General features: G+C 45.6%; 1 protein-coding gene across 6 annotated transcripts in view; it reads right to left on the reverse strand.

Annotated features, from left to right (window-relative positions):
* The window catches only part of CRYBG3 (crystallin beta-gamma domain containing 3), a 55,811-nt gene that overhangs the window by 14,334 nt on the left and 25,543 nt on the right, over positions 1-15,934 (reverse strand). For 5 of the 6 annotated variants that reach the window (XM_029579296.1, XM_029579294.1, XM_029579297.1 and 2 more), the window contains 8 exons: positions 14,344-14,391; positions 13,823-13,938; positions 12,248-12,377; positions 10,291-10,409; positions 9,722-9,836; positions 8,933-8,968; positions 8,151-8,284; positions 7,362-7,488 (listed from right to left, as the gene is read on the reverse strand). In XM_029579296.1, coding sequence (XP_029435156.1) covers positions 7,362-7,488; positions 8,151-8,284; positions 8,933-8,968; positions 9,722-9,836; positions 10,291-10,409; positions 12,248-12,377; positions 13,823-13,938; positions 14,344-14,391 — 825 coding nt within the window. Of the gene's footprint in view, positions 1-7,361; positions 7,489-8,150; positions 8,285-8,932; positions 8,969-9,695; positions 9,837-10,290; positions 10,410-12,247; positions 12,378-13,822; positions 13,939-14,343; positions 14,392-15,934 lie in introns of those variants that run through there. The other variant, XM_029579300.1, reaches the window with a different exon arrangement.

Here is a 15,934-nt window from a genome sequence, read left to right on the forward strand (position 1 = left end):
ACCAAGGGTCCATCAAGCCCAGCATCCTGTTTCCAACAGTGGCCAATCCAGGCCATAAGAACCTGGCAAGTACCCAAAAACTAAGTCTATTCCATGTTACCGTTACTAGTAATAGCAGTGGTTATTATCTAAGTTAACTTAATTAATAGCAGGTAATGGACTTCTCCTCCAAGAACTTATCCAATCCTTTTTTAAACACAGCTATACTAACTGAACTAACCACGTCCTCTGGCAACAAATTCCAGAGTTTAATTGTGCGTTGAGTGAAAAAGAATTTTCTCCGATTAGTTTTAAATGTGCCACATGCTAACTTCATGGAGTGCCCCCTAGACTTTCTATTATTCAAAAGAGTAAAAAACCGATTCACATCTACCCTTTCTAGACCTCTCATGATTTTAAACACCTCTATCATATCCCCCCTCAGCCGTCTCTTCTCCAAGCTGAAAAATCCTAACCTCTTTACTTTCCTCATAGGGGAGCTGTTCCATTCCCTTTATCATTTTGGTCGCCCTTCTCTGTACCTTCTCCATCGCAATTATATCTTTTTTGAGATGCAGCGACCAGAAATGTACACAGTATTCAAGGTGCAGTCTCACCATGGAGCGATACAGAGGCATTATGACATTTTCCGTTTTATTCACCATTCCCTTTCTAATAATTCCCAACATTCTGTTTGCTTTTTTGACTGCCGCAGCACACTGAACCGACGATTTCAATGTGTTATCCACTATGACGCCTAGATCTCTTTCTTGGGTAGTAGCACCTAATATGGAACCTAACATTGCATCACCTTGCACTTGTCCACATTAAATTTCATCTGCCATTTTGATGCCCAATTTTCCAGCCTCACAAGGTCTTCCTGCAATTTATCACAATCTGCTTGTGATTTAACTACTCTGAACAATTTTGTATCATCTGCAAATTTGATTACCTCACGTCGTATTTCTTTCCAGATCATTTATAAATATATTGAAAAGTAAGGGTCACAATACAGATCCCTGAGGCACTCCACTGTCCACTCCCTTCCACTGAGAAAATTGTCCATTTAATCCTACTCTCTGTTTCCTGTTTTTTAGCCAGCTTGCAATCCACGAAAGGACATCACCACCTATCCCATGACCTTTTACTTTTCCTAGAAGCCTCTCATGAGGAACTTTGTCAAACGCCTTCTGAAAATCCAAGTATACTACATCTACCGGTTCACCTTTATCCACATATTTATTAACTCCTTCAAAAAAGTGAAGCAGATTTGTGAGGCAAGACTTGCCTTGGGTAAAGCCATGCTGACTTTGTTCCATTAAACCATGTCTTTCTATATGTTCTGTGATTTTGATGTTTAGAATACTTTCCACTATTTTTCCTGGCACTGAAGTCAGGCTAACTGGTCTGTAGTTTCCCGGATTGCCCCTGGAGCCCTTTTTAGATATGGGGGTTACATTAGCTATCCTCCACTCTTCAGGTACAATGGATGATTTTAATGACAGGTTACAAATTTTTACTAATAGGTCTGAAATTTCATTTTTTAGTTCCTTCAGAACTCTGGGGTGCATACCATCCGGTCCAGGTGATTTACTACTCTTCAGTTTGTCAATCAGGTCTACCACATCTTCTAGGTTCACCGTGATTTGGTTCAGTCCATCTGAATCATTACCCATGAAAACCTTCTCCAGTATGGGTACCTCTCCAACATCCTCTTCAGAAAACACTGAAGAAATCATTTAATCTTTCCACAACGGCCTTATCTTCTCTAAGTGCCCCTTTAACCCCTCGATCATCCAGTGGTCCAACTGACTCCCTCACAGGCTTTCTGCTTCGGATATATTTAAAAAAGCTTTTACTGTGTTTTTTCCTCTACGGCCAACTTCTTTTCAAATTCTCTCTTAGCCTGTCTTATCAAGGTCTTACATTTAACTTGCCAACGTTTATGCATTATCCTATTTTCTTCTGTTGAATCCTACTTCCAATTTTTGAATGAAGTACTTTTGGCTAAAATAGCTTCTTTCACCTCCCCTTTTAACCATGCCGGTAATCGTTTTGCCTTCTTTCCAACTTTCTTAATGTGTGGAATACATCTGGATTGTGCTTCTAGGATGGTATTTTTTTTTTTTTTTAACAATGACCACGCCTCTTGCACACTTTTTACTTTTGTAGCTGCTCCTTTCAGTTTTTTTCTAACTATTTTTCTCATGTTATCAAAGTTTCCCTTTTGAAAGTTTAGCACGAGAGCCGTGGATTTGCTTACTGTCCCCCTTCCAGTCATTAAATCAAATTTGACCATATTATGATCACTATTGCCAAGCGGCCCCACCACCATTACCTCTCTCACCAAATCCTGTTCTCCACTGAGAATTAGATCTAAAATTGCTCCCTCTCTCGTTGGTTCCTGAACCAATTGCTCCATAAAGCTATCATTTATTCCATCCAGGAACTTTATCTCTTCTAGCGTGTCCTGATGATACATTTACCCAGTCAATATTGGGGTAATTGAAGTCTCCCATTATTACCGCACTACCAATTTGGTTAGCTTCCCTAATTTCTCTTAGCATTTCACTGTCAGTCTCACCATCTTGACCAGGTGGACGGTAGTATACTCCTATCACTATAGTCTTCCTCGACACACAAGGTATTTCTACCCATAAAGATTCAATTGTGCATTTAGTCTCGTGCAGGATGTTTATCCTGTTGGACTCTATGCCATCCCGGACATAAAGCACCACACCACCTCCCCCGGGCTCACACCACCCCTGCGGGCCCTAATTTAAATATTTTGTTTTACTGTATCACGCGCAGGACACTGGCCTGTGCGTGCGCCGGGAGAGCGGGCACTCACCTGCTCTCCCGCGAACTTTACTGTATCGGCCTGCTAGTAACTTAACCAGATATGACTTCTCTGACTGTTACAAGGCCTATGCTGCTGAATATCCCCTTAGAAGCTGCTACTTAGCAGGATAGTTAGATCTGGCTAATTTAAACCTGCTCTTTGGCATGAATAACTTATCAAAATAACAATCGGATAAGAGCGAATATCACTACTTATTTGGTTAAGTTAACTGGATAGGTTGCATCAACCTGATCTGCCCACATCCCATCCATATTTTATTTGGGTATTGAGCCAGAAAAGTGACTTATCCAGCTATCTAGCAGCTACTGAACATAACTGGATATTTGGCAGCGACTAGATAACCAGATAAGTCCTACTTATCTATCTAGTGCCAAACACTCTTTCAATATCGAGCTCAGAGTATCTCTGAGGGAGTGACATGGATTTTAGGGCAGTTCTATGGATGGGCAAACTAGATAGGCCATATGGTCTTATTTGTATTTTGCTATGTTTCTATGATGCATTTTAGAACTGCACATCAGTAAGGAATCTGCCTTCATTCAGCGGACATGCTCAGGCCTGTAAGTGACTTCTGCAGACACAGGCAGATGTTTCCCACATCTGACCACAGCACTTGAAAAATCTTGAACCTTCCTCCCCATTCTTACTGCATGGGCTGGAGGGCTCAAATTCTAAGTTTGTACCTGAGGCCATGGAGGGTAAAGTATCTTGCCCAAAGTCACAAAGGGTGCTAATGGGATTTGAATGCTGGCTTCCCTGGTTCTCAGCCTGCTGCTATAACCACCAGGCTACTCCTCCAACCCGTCCAATGTCAAATATAAGAAAACTTGAGCGGGGAGGCATACCTGCTGCTTAATGTGAGGGTACTGTGGACAAAGTCTAAAAATAATTATTGGACAAGTAGAAAAGGCAGACAAAGACCATTAAAGTCACCATATGTGGGTCAAGCAAGTAGCGTTAGAGAAAATACAACGTTTGACTCCTGAAGAACAAAAGCCACTGTGAGCAAGACTGGAAACTCAACAAGGCAAAGGCAAGCTTTGAGGTTTGTGACTGGGAGGAAGAAAACAATCTAAGATTATTGTAATTCTAAGTATTTACTGTATTTAGTACTACAACTAATTCAAAATACAGCTCTTTGAACAATATTTGGTTTACATTACAGAGATAGCACTTTACCTTATTGGCAAGATTTACATTGGTTACTGATGAGGATCAAGTTTAAATTGCTAAATCCAGTCCATAGCTTCTTAAATGCTGATTCTTTGAAGTCTGGTTTTGTGCCTACGCATAGTGGGGCAGATTATCAAAGGGTTACGTGCGTAACTCCCGAAAAGCTGCCTCTGTGCGCGCTGAGCCTATCTTGCATAGGCTTGGCGGCGCGCACAAGCCCCAGGACGCGAGTGTGTCCCGGGGCTTGTGCGCGCCGAGCCTATCTTGCATAGGCTTGGCGGCGCGCACAAGCCCCAGGACGCGAGTGTGTCCCGGGGCTTGTGCGCGCTGAGCCTATCTTGCATAGGCTCGGCGCGCACAAGCCCCAGGACGCGAGTGTGTCCCGGGGCTTGTGCGCGCCGAGCCTATCTTGCATAGCCTTGGCGGCGCGCACAAGCCCCAGGACGCGAGTGTGTCCCGGGGCTTGTGCGCGCCGAGCCTATCTTGCATAGGCTTGGCGGCGCGCACAAGCCCCAGGACGCGAGTGTGTCCCGGGGCTTGTGCGCGCCGAGCCTATCTTGCATAGGCTTGGCGGTGCGCACAAGCCCCAGGACGCGAGTGTGTCCCGGGGCTTGTGCGCGCCGCCAAGCCTATCTTGCATAGGCTTGGCGGCGCGCACAAGCCCCAGGACGCGAGTGTGTCCCGGGGCTTGTGCGCGCCGAGCCTATCTTGCATAGGCTTGGCGGCGCGCACAAGCCCCAGGACGCGAGTGTGTCCCAGGGCTTGTGCGCGCCGCCAAGCCTATCTTGCATAGGCTCGGCGGCGCGCACAAGCCCCAGGACGCGAGTGTGTCCCGGGGCTTGTGCGCGCCGAGCCTATCTTGCATAGGCTCGGCGGCGCGCACAAGCCCCAGGACGCGAGTGTGTCCCGGGGCTTGTGCGCGCCGAGCCTATCTTGCATAGGCTCGGCGGCGCGCACAAGCCCCAGGACGCGAGTGTGTCCCGGGGCTTGGCCTGAGCCTCCAAGCACAGCAGCCATTTGCCACTGTGCCCGGGATTGCGGGCCGGCCATCGGCCAGTCAACAAAGGTAAGGGGGGGTTCTAGGTAGGGCTGGGGGGCGGGTTAGGTAGAGGAAGGGAGGGGAAGGTGTGGGGGGGCGGAAGGAAAGTTCCCTCCAATTTCGGAGGGAATGGAGGCAGGCTGCGCTTGCGCGCGCAGACCCTGGATTTTATAACATGCACACGGCTGCACGCACATGTTATAAAATCTGCCCCACTGAGCCCTCTCTTTCTGTACTCAGAAAGCAAAGCTTTTTCTGTCTTAGTTCCTCAGTTGTGGAACTCTGTTCCCTGGGAGATTCAAATTCTATCCGATTGTTTAAAATTTAGGAAGATGTTGAAAGCTTTTTTTATTTTGACTTCACAGGCTTTTAAATTGTCAGCTATGTTTTATGCATTTCTGAGAATTTGTTTTATTATGAATGTTAATTGTAATCTGCAATAATTTTGGAAAAATGGTGGAATATAAGAATGAATGAATGAATCTGTAGGCTTCACCCCCAATGATCCCTGGCCCTGAGGAAGCAGTGCTGGACAGAGATGGAAATACTTTTCAGCAGAGTTTACATCTGAAGCTTGCCTACATTAAGAAAGATGTGTGCAGGCAGTGCGAACATGGAGAGGACTCCTACTGCCAAAAGAAGGGCGCGGGAAGCACTGAAAGCCAACTTGTCTCGCTTCCAAATTTTAAAACAAAAGGAGAGAGGGCAGAGAGAGACACATGAACCTGTCACAATGCACCGATTCAGTCAGAGCGGTGCAGGCAGCCAGCTCAGGTTAGTTACCTTGGCTTCCACATGCAGCTGCAAAGCCTCCTTCATTGCCGCTGCTCCCGACACTCAAAATGAGTCACATCCAGTACTCATTGAATTCTCTGCCATTTCACTCAACTGGGGGATAAGCCTGAGGCTGAAAGGACTCGATGGCAGGGAAGACGAGGAGGTGCTGTGTGCGCTGCACACAGCAGGCCCCAGCTATCTGTGCTCTGCATGCTGTGGCTGGGAAGAAGAGGTGTGCATAATTATACAGGAAGACTTCCAAAAGTTTAAGAGCCACTGCTGGTGTCTCTTGTTGCTGTGAGGTGCGGAGAACAGAAGCCAGTGGTGACTTTTCCGTGGCATAGCTGGTCAGGTCTGAAGGCACACACTGGTTGGGAAACGCTGCTCTACAGAGGCCTTCCAAAATCTGATTCAGCAAAAATGCCCCCAATAGGTTTAGTATTTCCTGCAGACAGATTGTTGTGATTTATTCTCCTATCACTCACCACACCAGCTCTGCAGGAACCTGCTCGACTCACCTTACTCCATTCCTTGCCCAAAGCTGCAAAGACATCACTTGACACAAGGTACAATGCTCCCGGGTGAGATGCCCTGCTCCTGACCCCAGTAAGATCAGCTAAGGACGACCAGAGAAAATATTTCTACAGAGACTCACTGCCAGAGACAGAGAATTTAACGGCAGATAAAGACAGCAAGGTCTATCCAGTCTGCCTAGGGATGGAAATGCTTCTGATGAGATGATTTCAGATTCAGATAAACTTTATTGGCATGACAGTTTTACATGTGTTGCCAAAGTAATATACAGAATGACCTGGGACTGTACAGAGACCCTCTGTGTCTCTGATGATGTAGGACCTGTGACGATACAGAGATTTATGTACCCTTCATCTGCTAGCCCCATTTCCATGGCTGAAATTCTTTAGAGTTGCTCTAGTCAGCAGAAGCAAGCAAGTAGTAAAAGCAAGGGAGTCAGTTGACAGATTCTGCTTCACAATTCTTTGCTCTGTCCCCTCCCCTAAGATGTGTTTCATGGACTAGAAACTGGATCTTAGCAGGGTCCTGCTTACCTCTCCTAATCAGCATTATCCTTAAAGCTAGTCTCTCACCTTTTCTAGGCTGCATGGTTCTTCCCCCTGCCATGAAAGCAACCCCTAATCAGCAGACAGCTTCCAATGTTCAAGGCCAGGACCACTATAAAAATCAAATTGCTCCAAATTCACAACTGCTGCAAATTGTGGTCTGTGATCCTGACTTGCTGTCACACTCCATGTGAATGCAGGAAATCTGCATGTAGGCAGAGTTGCCAGACTGATACTTTTTGCTGGGTTAGAATTCAGACTGTGGTCTGGGGCTTTGCCCCTTCATTCTGCCTGTTCCAAGGTTCATCTTGAGACCTGCCTGGAAGCTTATGGTCATCTGCTTTTGGGAGGTGAAGCCATAGCCGGTAACCAAGCCTGCAATAGGTATATGAATACAGCTGTCCATGCTCTATTACACACACACAGAAACCGAAACAGCAAGAACACTTACTGCCTGTACATAGCGGAAGGAGCCTAGTGTGCTTCCAGCACTGTCCCACGTCTGCCAGTCTTCATACTCGCCCTCCTCCAGCAGGTACTGACGACCCTTATAGTGCTCTCTCTCATAGGCAACCCACCTGGAGCAGAGCAGCAACAGAAGGGAAGAGAGCAAAGTTATGCAGCACCACAGGCGAACACCATTGCCTTCTGCCTCCAGGTGATCACAGAGCCCCCCATCCTATCCCAGGAAAATCACCACTCTGCTAATAAATCTCCTATCCAAGAGAAGAAGAACTGCCCCGCTCCGACAGGTTGCATTCTGTCTGAATCCAGCTGCGGTATACCAGACACTAACACAGCACCATTCAATTATAAACTGAAACTGTTCTTTTATTCGGACATGTTCTGATATGAAAGGGGAAATGTTCTTTATTCAAATAGTAATCAGGGATGACAGAGCATTAAAAAGGGAAGAGGATCACAATAGGATGCTGAGGGGCGAGATCTAGTGTTGAGCTATCAACTGTCCTGAACAGGACATGCTCATGAGCCCCAGCATTGCCAGGCTCTCTCACCAATTATCAGTCTCATTATCAAGAAAACCTGCCCTTCCCTCACTACCAGTTAGGTGCTGCTCCTATAGCAATTGTTCCAATGTTTCATCCAGAAGTGGCTGCACATGCTTTAATCTATTTTACATAGACTAATTTCCCTTGAAAACATGTGTGGAACATTTCCCATTAGTACAAATATATCCCCTGTAATAATATGCACTCAGTAACAGCCAGCTAATACTCACACTCCACCAGTAACACGAATTGATCCAATGCCATGAAAGTCTCTCTCAATACCGGGGAGATCACTTAAAGCATACAGGTGGTCTGTCAACTCCTGGGCCCAGCCTCCAAAGTTTGCTTTCTCATATATTATCATCTGCAAAATGATAAGCTAATGTAAGTTATTATGCACAAACCATGAAACGTGTTAAAGCCACACTAGGGTTGAGAGGTACTCAGAGTTCCTTCCTCCAGGGCATCTCTCATACCAGAAATACACCCTCCCCTCCCTCCCCCCAGATATGTCTCTAGCAATCTCAACCGTAGAAGTGTAGATAGGTTCCAAGCAACATACGGGTCCCTCTCTACTAGATTCCTGAGATGCGTAAATGAATCAACTCTTCATGCAGGGGACATCTCAGGTACATCCTATCAATGACAATCTGCAGTGAAGATGCACTGTGAATCATGGGGAAGTGCCTACTGTGGACTGGAAACTACATTTATCCTTAACTAATATTAATGGAAGGCTCCCTTTGATCCCAACTGTTGGAAGAGCTCTGAATGGCACAAGACCTAAACTCCTCTGTCACCCTTTAACGTCTGTACTTATACTGTACTCTCTTTTTTCACAGTCACTATGTCATCAACAGAACTGTTCTCAGCAGCTCTTCTAACAATAAGATGTGCTGACTGTGCACAGCAGATGAAAAAAAAGAAGACGTGCATGGCAGTGTTTGGTGACCGCTCTAAAGAAATTACCAAAAGGGGTTGTTCCGAACACTGACCTAGGCCAACTACTTACGTGAGGGTCCGTCGGCATCTGTACCTTTAGTCCACCCTGAAATACAACAAGAAGGGGAAGTCGGGTAGTGTTACACTGCAGATTCCCTTCTTACATAATTTTAAAAAGCAGGAAGTTCTCTTATGATTTGAGTCTCCCCTAGATTTTGCTGCTTGCCACATTATTACACAGCGGCTCTCTGACAGACAACATCAGGTCTTTTTCAAATGGCACCAGACAATTCTCTTTTGTTTCCAGCTAACTCATGAGTCTCAGTTGTAGGAGGGATTCCAATGCCTGGCTGAGGGATCCACATGAAAACAGAGTCCAGAAGAACCCGGACACCCCCACTGCCACAGCTCGAATGCCACTCGCTACCAAAATCCTACAGAGAGAGAGAGAGAGAGTGACAGAGCTAGGTAACAGGATGTAACTTGAAGTGTCAAATTAACGCTGCTTTGGAGTCAGGAAGTTTTAAGGGCAAAAGAAGAGAAAAACCTGTCTGTAACTTTATAGACAAGAAAAGATGTGGTCTGCCTTCTAAAGGGAGCAAATCAGGGGGTGGGGTGGGTTATTTTGCCATTGCCTGTAAAGCAAATATTCACACAGAAAGCTTTGGAAAATATGACAACATGAGCCAGATGTGTTGCACGTTTTCGACAGACACAGAATGGGCCCCTTTGCACATCTGGATCTCCTTCAGGCACGCTACAGACACCAAACAGTATTACTCAAACAAATCTGGATTCACTTTCTAAAATAAAAAGAAAGCCAGCTCAAAAACCTGAGAAGATGACGCCAGCTCCTCACCATCTTTAAAGGCCGCAGAGACTTGACATCTGTTTCAGTGCCCAAGGACGGAGCCTGACGTGCTTCCAGCACACGGACGGTGCCCTTATGCTGGAAATCAGAATATGCCAGCCATCTGGAGAGGAAGAGACCAGTTAAACTCCCGAGTAAGAGATCATTCACTCAGCCAGCAATACTCGGGCTTGTCCAACACCAAATCACCAATTAACCAGAACATAGTAAAGAGTGTATGGGTACAGCTCCCTCCTCCGCACAGAACACAGCAAAATGAGTGAATTCTCAGAGCCCCATCACCTGGTGTGTGACATCTGCCACATTGCCACTGACTGGAGCTAGAGCTGCCATCTCGGCAGCTCTAGCTCCAGTCAGTGCTTATTATTTTGTTCAAAGTAAAAGTGAGAAAGAGGTTGATATCCTCTAAGGATCCAGCCCAGAAACAGAACCCAGAGAGGTGACAGGGACATGATGGGCATTCCTCTAGTGTTACAGTATAGTGTGAGCAGGGACATGAGGAAATTCCTCTAGTAATTCAGTAGAGAGATGAGAGGGGAGAGGGCTCCAGTACTCACATGCCTCCCTTCACATTTATCTGAGAGTCTGTCAATTGAGCGATTTCAGTCTGCACAAAGATGGGAGCATCCTTTGAGCCAGTCTGAGGGAAGATCTCTACCTCTGGTACCTCACTGTCCTGCCAAAACAAAATCATAGTTGAAATCTCCATGAAGTCATGAGCTCTACCTGTTGGAAACATGGATGTATTCGCAGGGAGGTGGTGTGCACAGAACGGTATGGGAGGGGTGGTGTATACAAGATGTGCCCTTCTGCAACCTGCTAAAATTATTCCTTTCCACTGCATTTTATTTTAGAGAGAATTTTATATACCGACAACCGTTTGCACATCGTATCGGTTTACATATAACTTATAACTAGTTGGGAATGCCCTTACATAGAACAGGAACAAAATGTACAGTAACTTACAATAACAAGATAAACTGTGTAACTGAGAAACTATTTACAGAATTCGATGGTATATAGACCATAATTTGGTTAGAGAAACAGTCCATAGTGTGATTGAGTAACAGGGAAGGCAAGAGCGTATTACAGGCGTAATGGTGTTACAGGGAAAGCAGACCATAGTGTGATTGGGTAGTTAGGGGTCGAGCAAACTCTTAAATGGGTAGGGTTTCAGGGAGAGTTATAGCAGGGGGAGAGGGGGGGACAGCATAAGAAGTCTAAATAATTGTTGACTCAAGGTGAGGAGGTAGGGAGTTGTAAAAGGAAGTTCAGAGCGGTGGTATTAGCTGCAATAGTTCAGAGCAGTGGTACTAACTGCAGCTCTGTGGGTTGTCGTTGTGGTTGTCATTGCATACCCGAATCCCTCCAAGTATCAACCTGTCCATTCTAAAACTCTAATTCTCCCTATCTTGCTCTGAGGGCTCTCCTCTCTCATCCCAATATATTTTGGATTTTATAATTTTGCACTTTTTAATTGAGTGACCCTAGGGGCACTTCTTTTATGGCCTGGTCTCCTTTTCAAATTCTTCCCCTGCTCCTGGGCCTATCTCATGCCTGCGTGCAGGTCGGAGGAGGATCAGGACGCAGACGGAACTCATCCTAGTACAATACATTTACTAAGCCTGTGCAGATCTTTCCTAGTATGTTAGAGAGTAGGTAAGGAATTATTGGATTACAAAATTAAGTTTAAATTCATGTGTGTAGAATAAGCACGAGTTCTGCCTTAGTTTTCCACACTTGTAAGGTGATTGTGTTGCGTTGCTAAGCCTTAGGGCTAGCTCCTGAATGCACATAAGCAAACAGTTCCTCAGCCTCGCAGTATTACCAAATGTACTCACTGGGCCACGAACGGAATGATCCCACAGACACACACATGGATGGATGGATGGATGTGACAGATGCAGCGTCCTTGCTTACGTTATCCGAGCTGAGTCCTGAATGTCTCTTGTGAAGCTCAAGCTGCTGCTCTGGGATTGAGTCTATTGTACAAAGCAGCGGGCAAGAGGGGGAGACCAAGAGCCGCCTCTGCTCCGTGCCGCACCTGCTCTCCTGCCTCCCTGTGCACAAACACTGCCTGCAGGTAGTACATCATCTGGGACAGTGCTAATTCCCTAATAATGCCAAGTCCTCACTGTGTCCAGCCATGCTGCTTCAGCCTAAAATGTCACAGTGGTGAAGAATGAAATAGCCAATATGTAAACCACCAAATATAATAAGTGACAAAGAGACCTTCGCTACAGGATAGTAAAGGCCTCTTTGTAACACCTGGTTGTCACTTATTATATTTGGTAGTTCACATATTGGATACGTCAGCCTTAAACACACGGAAATCTCTAAAAAATGAAGACTTACAAACTCTCTCGTAACAGCTGTGCCGCCCAGAAGGGTCAAGATTAATTCCAGGTTTGCGCTCTGTGTCAGGGCTCCAGTGGCTGTGCCTTGCAAACAGGTCATATAATTTAAATCTAGTCCTTTCACCATCACAGTTTATGAGTATTAATATCCCCTTACCTTTAGCACTCGTCTGATAGAACCAATGACAATGCTACTGTGAAAATCCCACAAGTCTGGCAGTGCAGTTTCTCCTTCCTCCAGCACATAAGTCTGGCCTTGGAACATCGGTTTATTGTACAGAATCCAGCTAAATATCAAAAATATATAAAACCGTTTCAGAAATATACAAAATCAGAACTGTACAAACCAAGAGCACTTCTCCCATGCAAGAGACCCAGGTTCCAATCCAGCCCTGGTTCTGCTTCCTGATGACTGGCGGCACTCGGAGCACGTGGGAACCAAGAGTGTCACCTGCTGGCCGCTCAAGATCACCCCCCCCCCCCCCAGTGATCCAGAAGGTGCCTAGGCTAGAGAGACAGGTGAAGAAATAAAGAGGGAGGAATGCTGGCTGGCCACAAATGATGGTCCATGGTGCCTCCGCTTCACCTGCACCCGCCCTTCTCCCATCATTCATCATGACAACACACAACACTGACGCAGAGTCTTTGACAGGGGGGCCCCAAGTAGTCAAAGGGGCATAATCAATCAAAAAATACAACATACAGTCAGTTTAGCTTCCATTAACGTCAGCCCCATATGGAAATAATAAGCATAGTTCTTTTGACTTTACTCCAATCACTCCCACACTCCGCTGGACTGTGCCTCTCTTATGTATTAACTGTCACTGTGTTTGTCTCTCCTTAACCAAACTGCCCAAGCCAAAACCAAGCAACCTCCTTTATAGTGGAAGCGCAACTCCTGCCATGAAACAGTATTCTCAGTGCTACTAGACTGACTATGACAGAAAGCCCTCCTTATCAAAGGATACTCAGCAGAAAACAAGAAAACCACCCAAAGCAGCTACGAACAAACAGCAAAGCACTCCCCTGGGGTTTTGCCTCGGCATCTGACATGGCTGCACATCAAGCCAACCCACATGCTGCGAGCAGTGAAAGGCAGTACCCCATGTCCTGCAAGCCCAGCTTCTGGTGAACCTCTTGGTTTTAGGACACCCTAGATGCATAATATTGTAAATCACAGGGCCTGCCATTTCTGAGTGCAGGGCTATCAGCCTGCTCAAGGGCCTCACTTCTTTGCTGTTTATTCCAGATTTATTAAAGGACCCTTCCAAGCCTTTCCCAGCATTCTCCTCCTTATTCTGGGCTCATGTTTAAAGCTCAGTCTTCTACATAATGTCCTACAGCTCCAGTACCCTATTACTCACATGGCCCCACAGAACAACATGCCTCCCATCCCTTATAATGCTGCTGGCAAAGCCACACATTAGCAGAACGGCATCACATCTGGAGGCCAAGTTTTAGATTCCGCTGGGGATCCGGGGTCAAGGAGAAATAATTTCCAGAGCTTTAACTCTGTTTCCTGAAGGCAAAGGTTTCAGATTACTAAAGTGTAGCAGATTTTGGTTCAACTGGGTTTTAAAGTTGTACTAAAGAAACATAAAAAAAACACAGTAGGATATATGTTCCTCTCAATGCACATCTGGAGCACAAACATTAAGACATAGTATAGAAAGCACGAGAAAAATATCCTTATTCTCCCTTCAACGGTATGTGTTAATGTTACAACTCTTACCATCCTCTGACAACACGAATCAGTGTTCCCCTTGGAAATGTCCAGGGGGTTGCATCAGGAACATCACTGTATATCTCCAGCTTGTTTCTGCTGCCAGGAACATTGTAGATAACCATCTGAAACAAGCAGCATGAATAAAGACCGGTCTGAGGAGGCAGGAGGAAGGGCTTAAGCATATTTCATACCACTGTCAAGTCATCCAAACTTGTCATTAGCTGCAGCACAGCAGCAGGAGTGTTGTAAAGAAGTGTTCCAGGAACATTATGGGTTGCATTTCAGATTGGCACCCATGAACACTTTTTTGGTCAGAGGGTCTTACAGAGAGGACAGATGGTGCAGTATTTTCTATAGCTGGTGATAGACGGGTCAATATCTCTTCTACTTGTTCATTTATAGAACACAGAAATTCTCTAACGTCTGTAAAATCTTTAATTTGCCTACTGACTGCCAGAGACATCACCAGGGAAGTTAAAGATTAACCTTGTGTACCACATTGTTGAAAATCCAATATTCCAACCTACCTTCCCTGGTCTTGAGTTATATTTCAAGCCTTCCCTGTCAATAGGATTCTGAAATGTAAAAAAATATATGGTTCTTAGGACATGAATGTCAAGCTTGAAACCATCAGCCCCTGCACTTACATAGAAACATGAGGGCAGAACGAGACTGTATACCCATTCAGTCTGTCCATCCGTCCAATTAATTTAGCATTATAATTCTCATCTCTTCCTTAGAGATCCCCTGTACTTATCCCATGCTTTCTTGAATTCAGATGCTGCTTTTGTCTCCACCACGTCTGCTGGGAGACTGTTCCACACATCCACCATCTCTCTGTAAAGAAATATTTTCTAAGATTGCTCCTGAGTTCACCCTCATCACATGACCCCCTATTCTAGAGACTCCTTTCTGATGAAAAAGGCTCACCTCCTGTGCATGGAAACCTTTAAGATATTTGAACGTCTCTATCATATCTCCCCTATCTTGCCTTTCCTCTAGGGGATACATGTTTAGATCTTTAGGTCTATCCCCATGTGCTTTAGAATGAAGATCACTGACCATTTTAGTAGCCTCCCTCTGGAGCGACTCCATCCAGTTCTTATCCTTTGGAAGGTGGGGTCTCCAGAACTGTACTCAGTATTCCAAGTGAGGTCTCACCAGGGACCTGTATAGGGGCAACATCACCTCCCTTTTTCTGCCGACCATTCCTCTCCCTATGCAAGTATCTTTCTGGCTTTTACCGTGGCTCTATCCATCTGTTTGGGCACCTTAAGATCATCAGATACAATTACTCCCAGATCCCACTCTTCCTTTCAGGCCAATGCAATGCCCTACACCCAGGCTAGTGCACAGATTGACTCACGGGTAGACATGCGTTTCGGATGCTTGTCCATAACCCCTGATGCAATAAGGGGATCAGCACGTCCAAAATGCGTGTCCAAACTAACATGTAGTTAATAGCGCTCACCACATGTAAGTGCCATGTTGATGAGGCTATTAGCTAGTACCCCTGATATAAAAAATAACCGTGCACCCGACGCGCACATTTTAACCCTCAGAAATTAGCGCCGGCCCTGGAGCTGGCATTAAGTCTTGAGGAGCCCCAAAAGTTTAAGCAGAAAACACTGCTTTTCTGTGGGTCCTCCAACTTAATATCGTCGTGATATTAAGTCGGAGAAATCACAGAAAGCAGCAACATGGAAAAAAAAAAAAAAAAAAAAAGAGTCAACAGCGGTCACGTCCATTTTCTTAACCTGCTCACAGCAGCTTCTCCTGGGCGCCCGATCCTAAGGAGGCGCTAGAGATGCACAATTTCCCCAATGCATCCTTTTGAATGCAGCAGCTCGTTAGCATACTGCACCGCATGCCCGGGAGAGGTGGGTGGGTGCACAGTCGTGAGGGCCTGGCCTGCTAGTGCTTAGAAGAATTTCACCTCCAATACTTACCTTTCCCTTGAGTTTTGCTTCCTAAATGCATTTCTCTGCATATTTTAGCACTAAATCTTGGCTGCCAGCCCTTAGACCATCCCTCGAGCTTCACGAGATCCCGCCTCATGTTTTCCACTCTTTCCTGGCTATCTACCCTGTTACAGATTTTGGTAGCTTTAGTAAAAAG

The sequence above is a fragment of the Rhinatrema bivittatum genome, chromosome 15 (assembly GCF_901001135.1).
Source record: "Rhinatrema bivittatum chromosome 15, aRhiBiv1.1, whole genome shotgun sequence".
NCBI classification, from domain to species: domain Eukaryota; kingdom Metazoa; phylum Chordata; class Amphibia; order Gymnophiona; family Rhinatrematidae; genus Rhinatrema; species Rhinatrema bivittatum.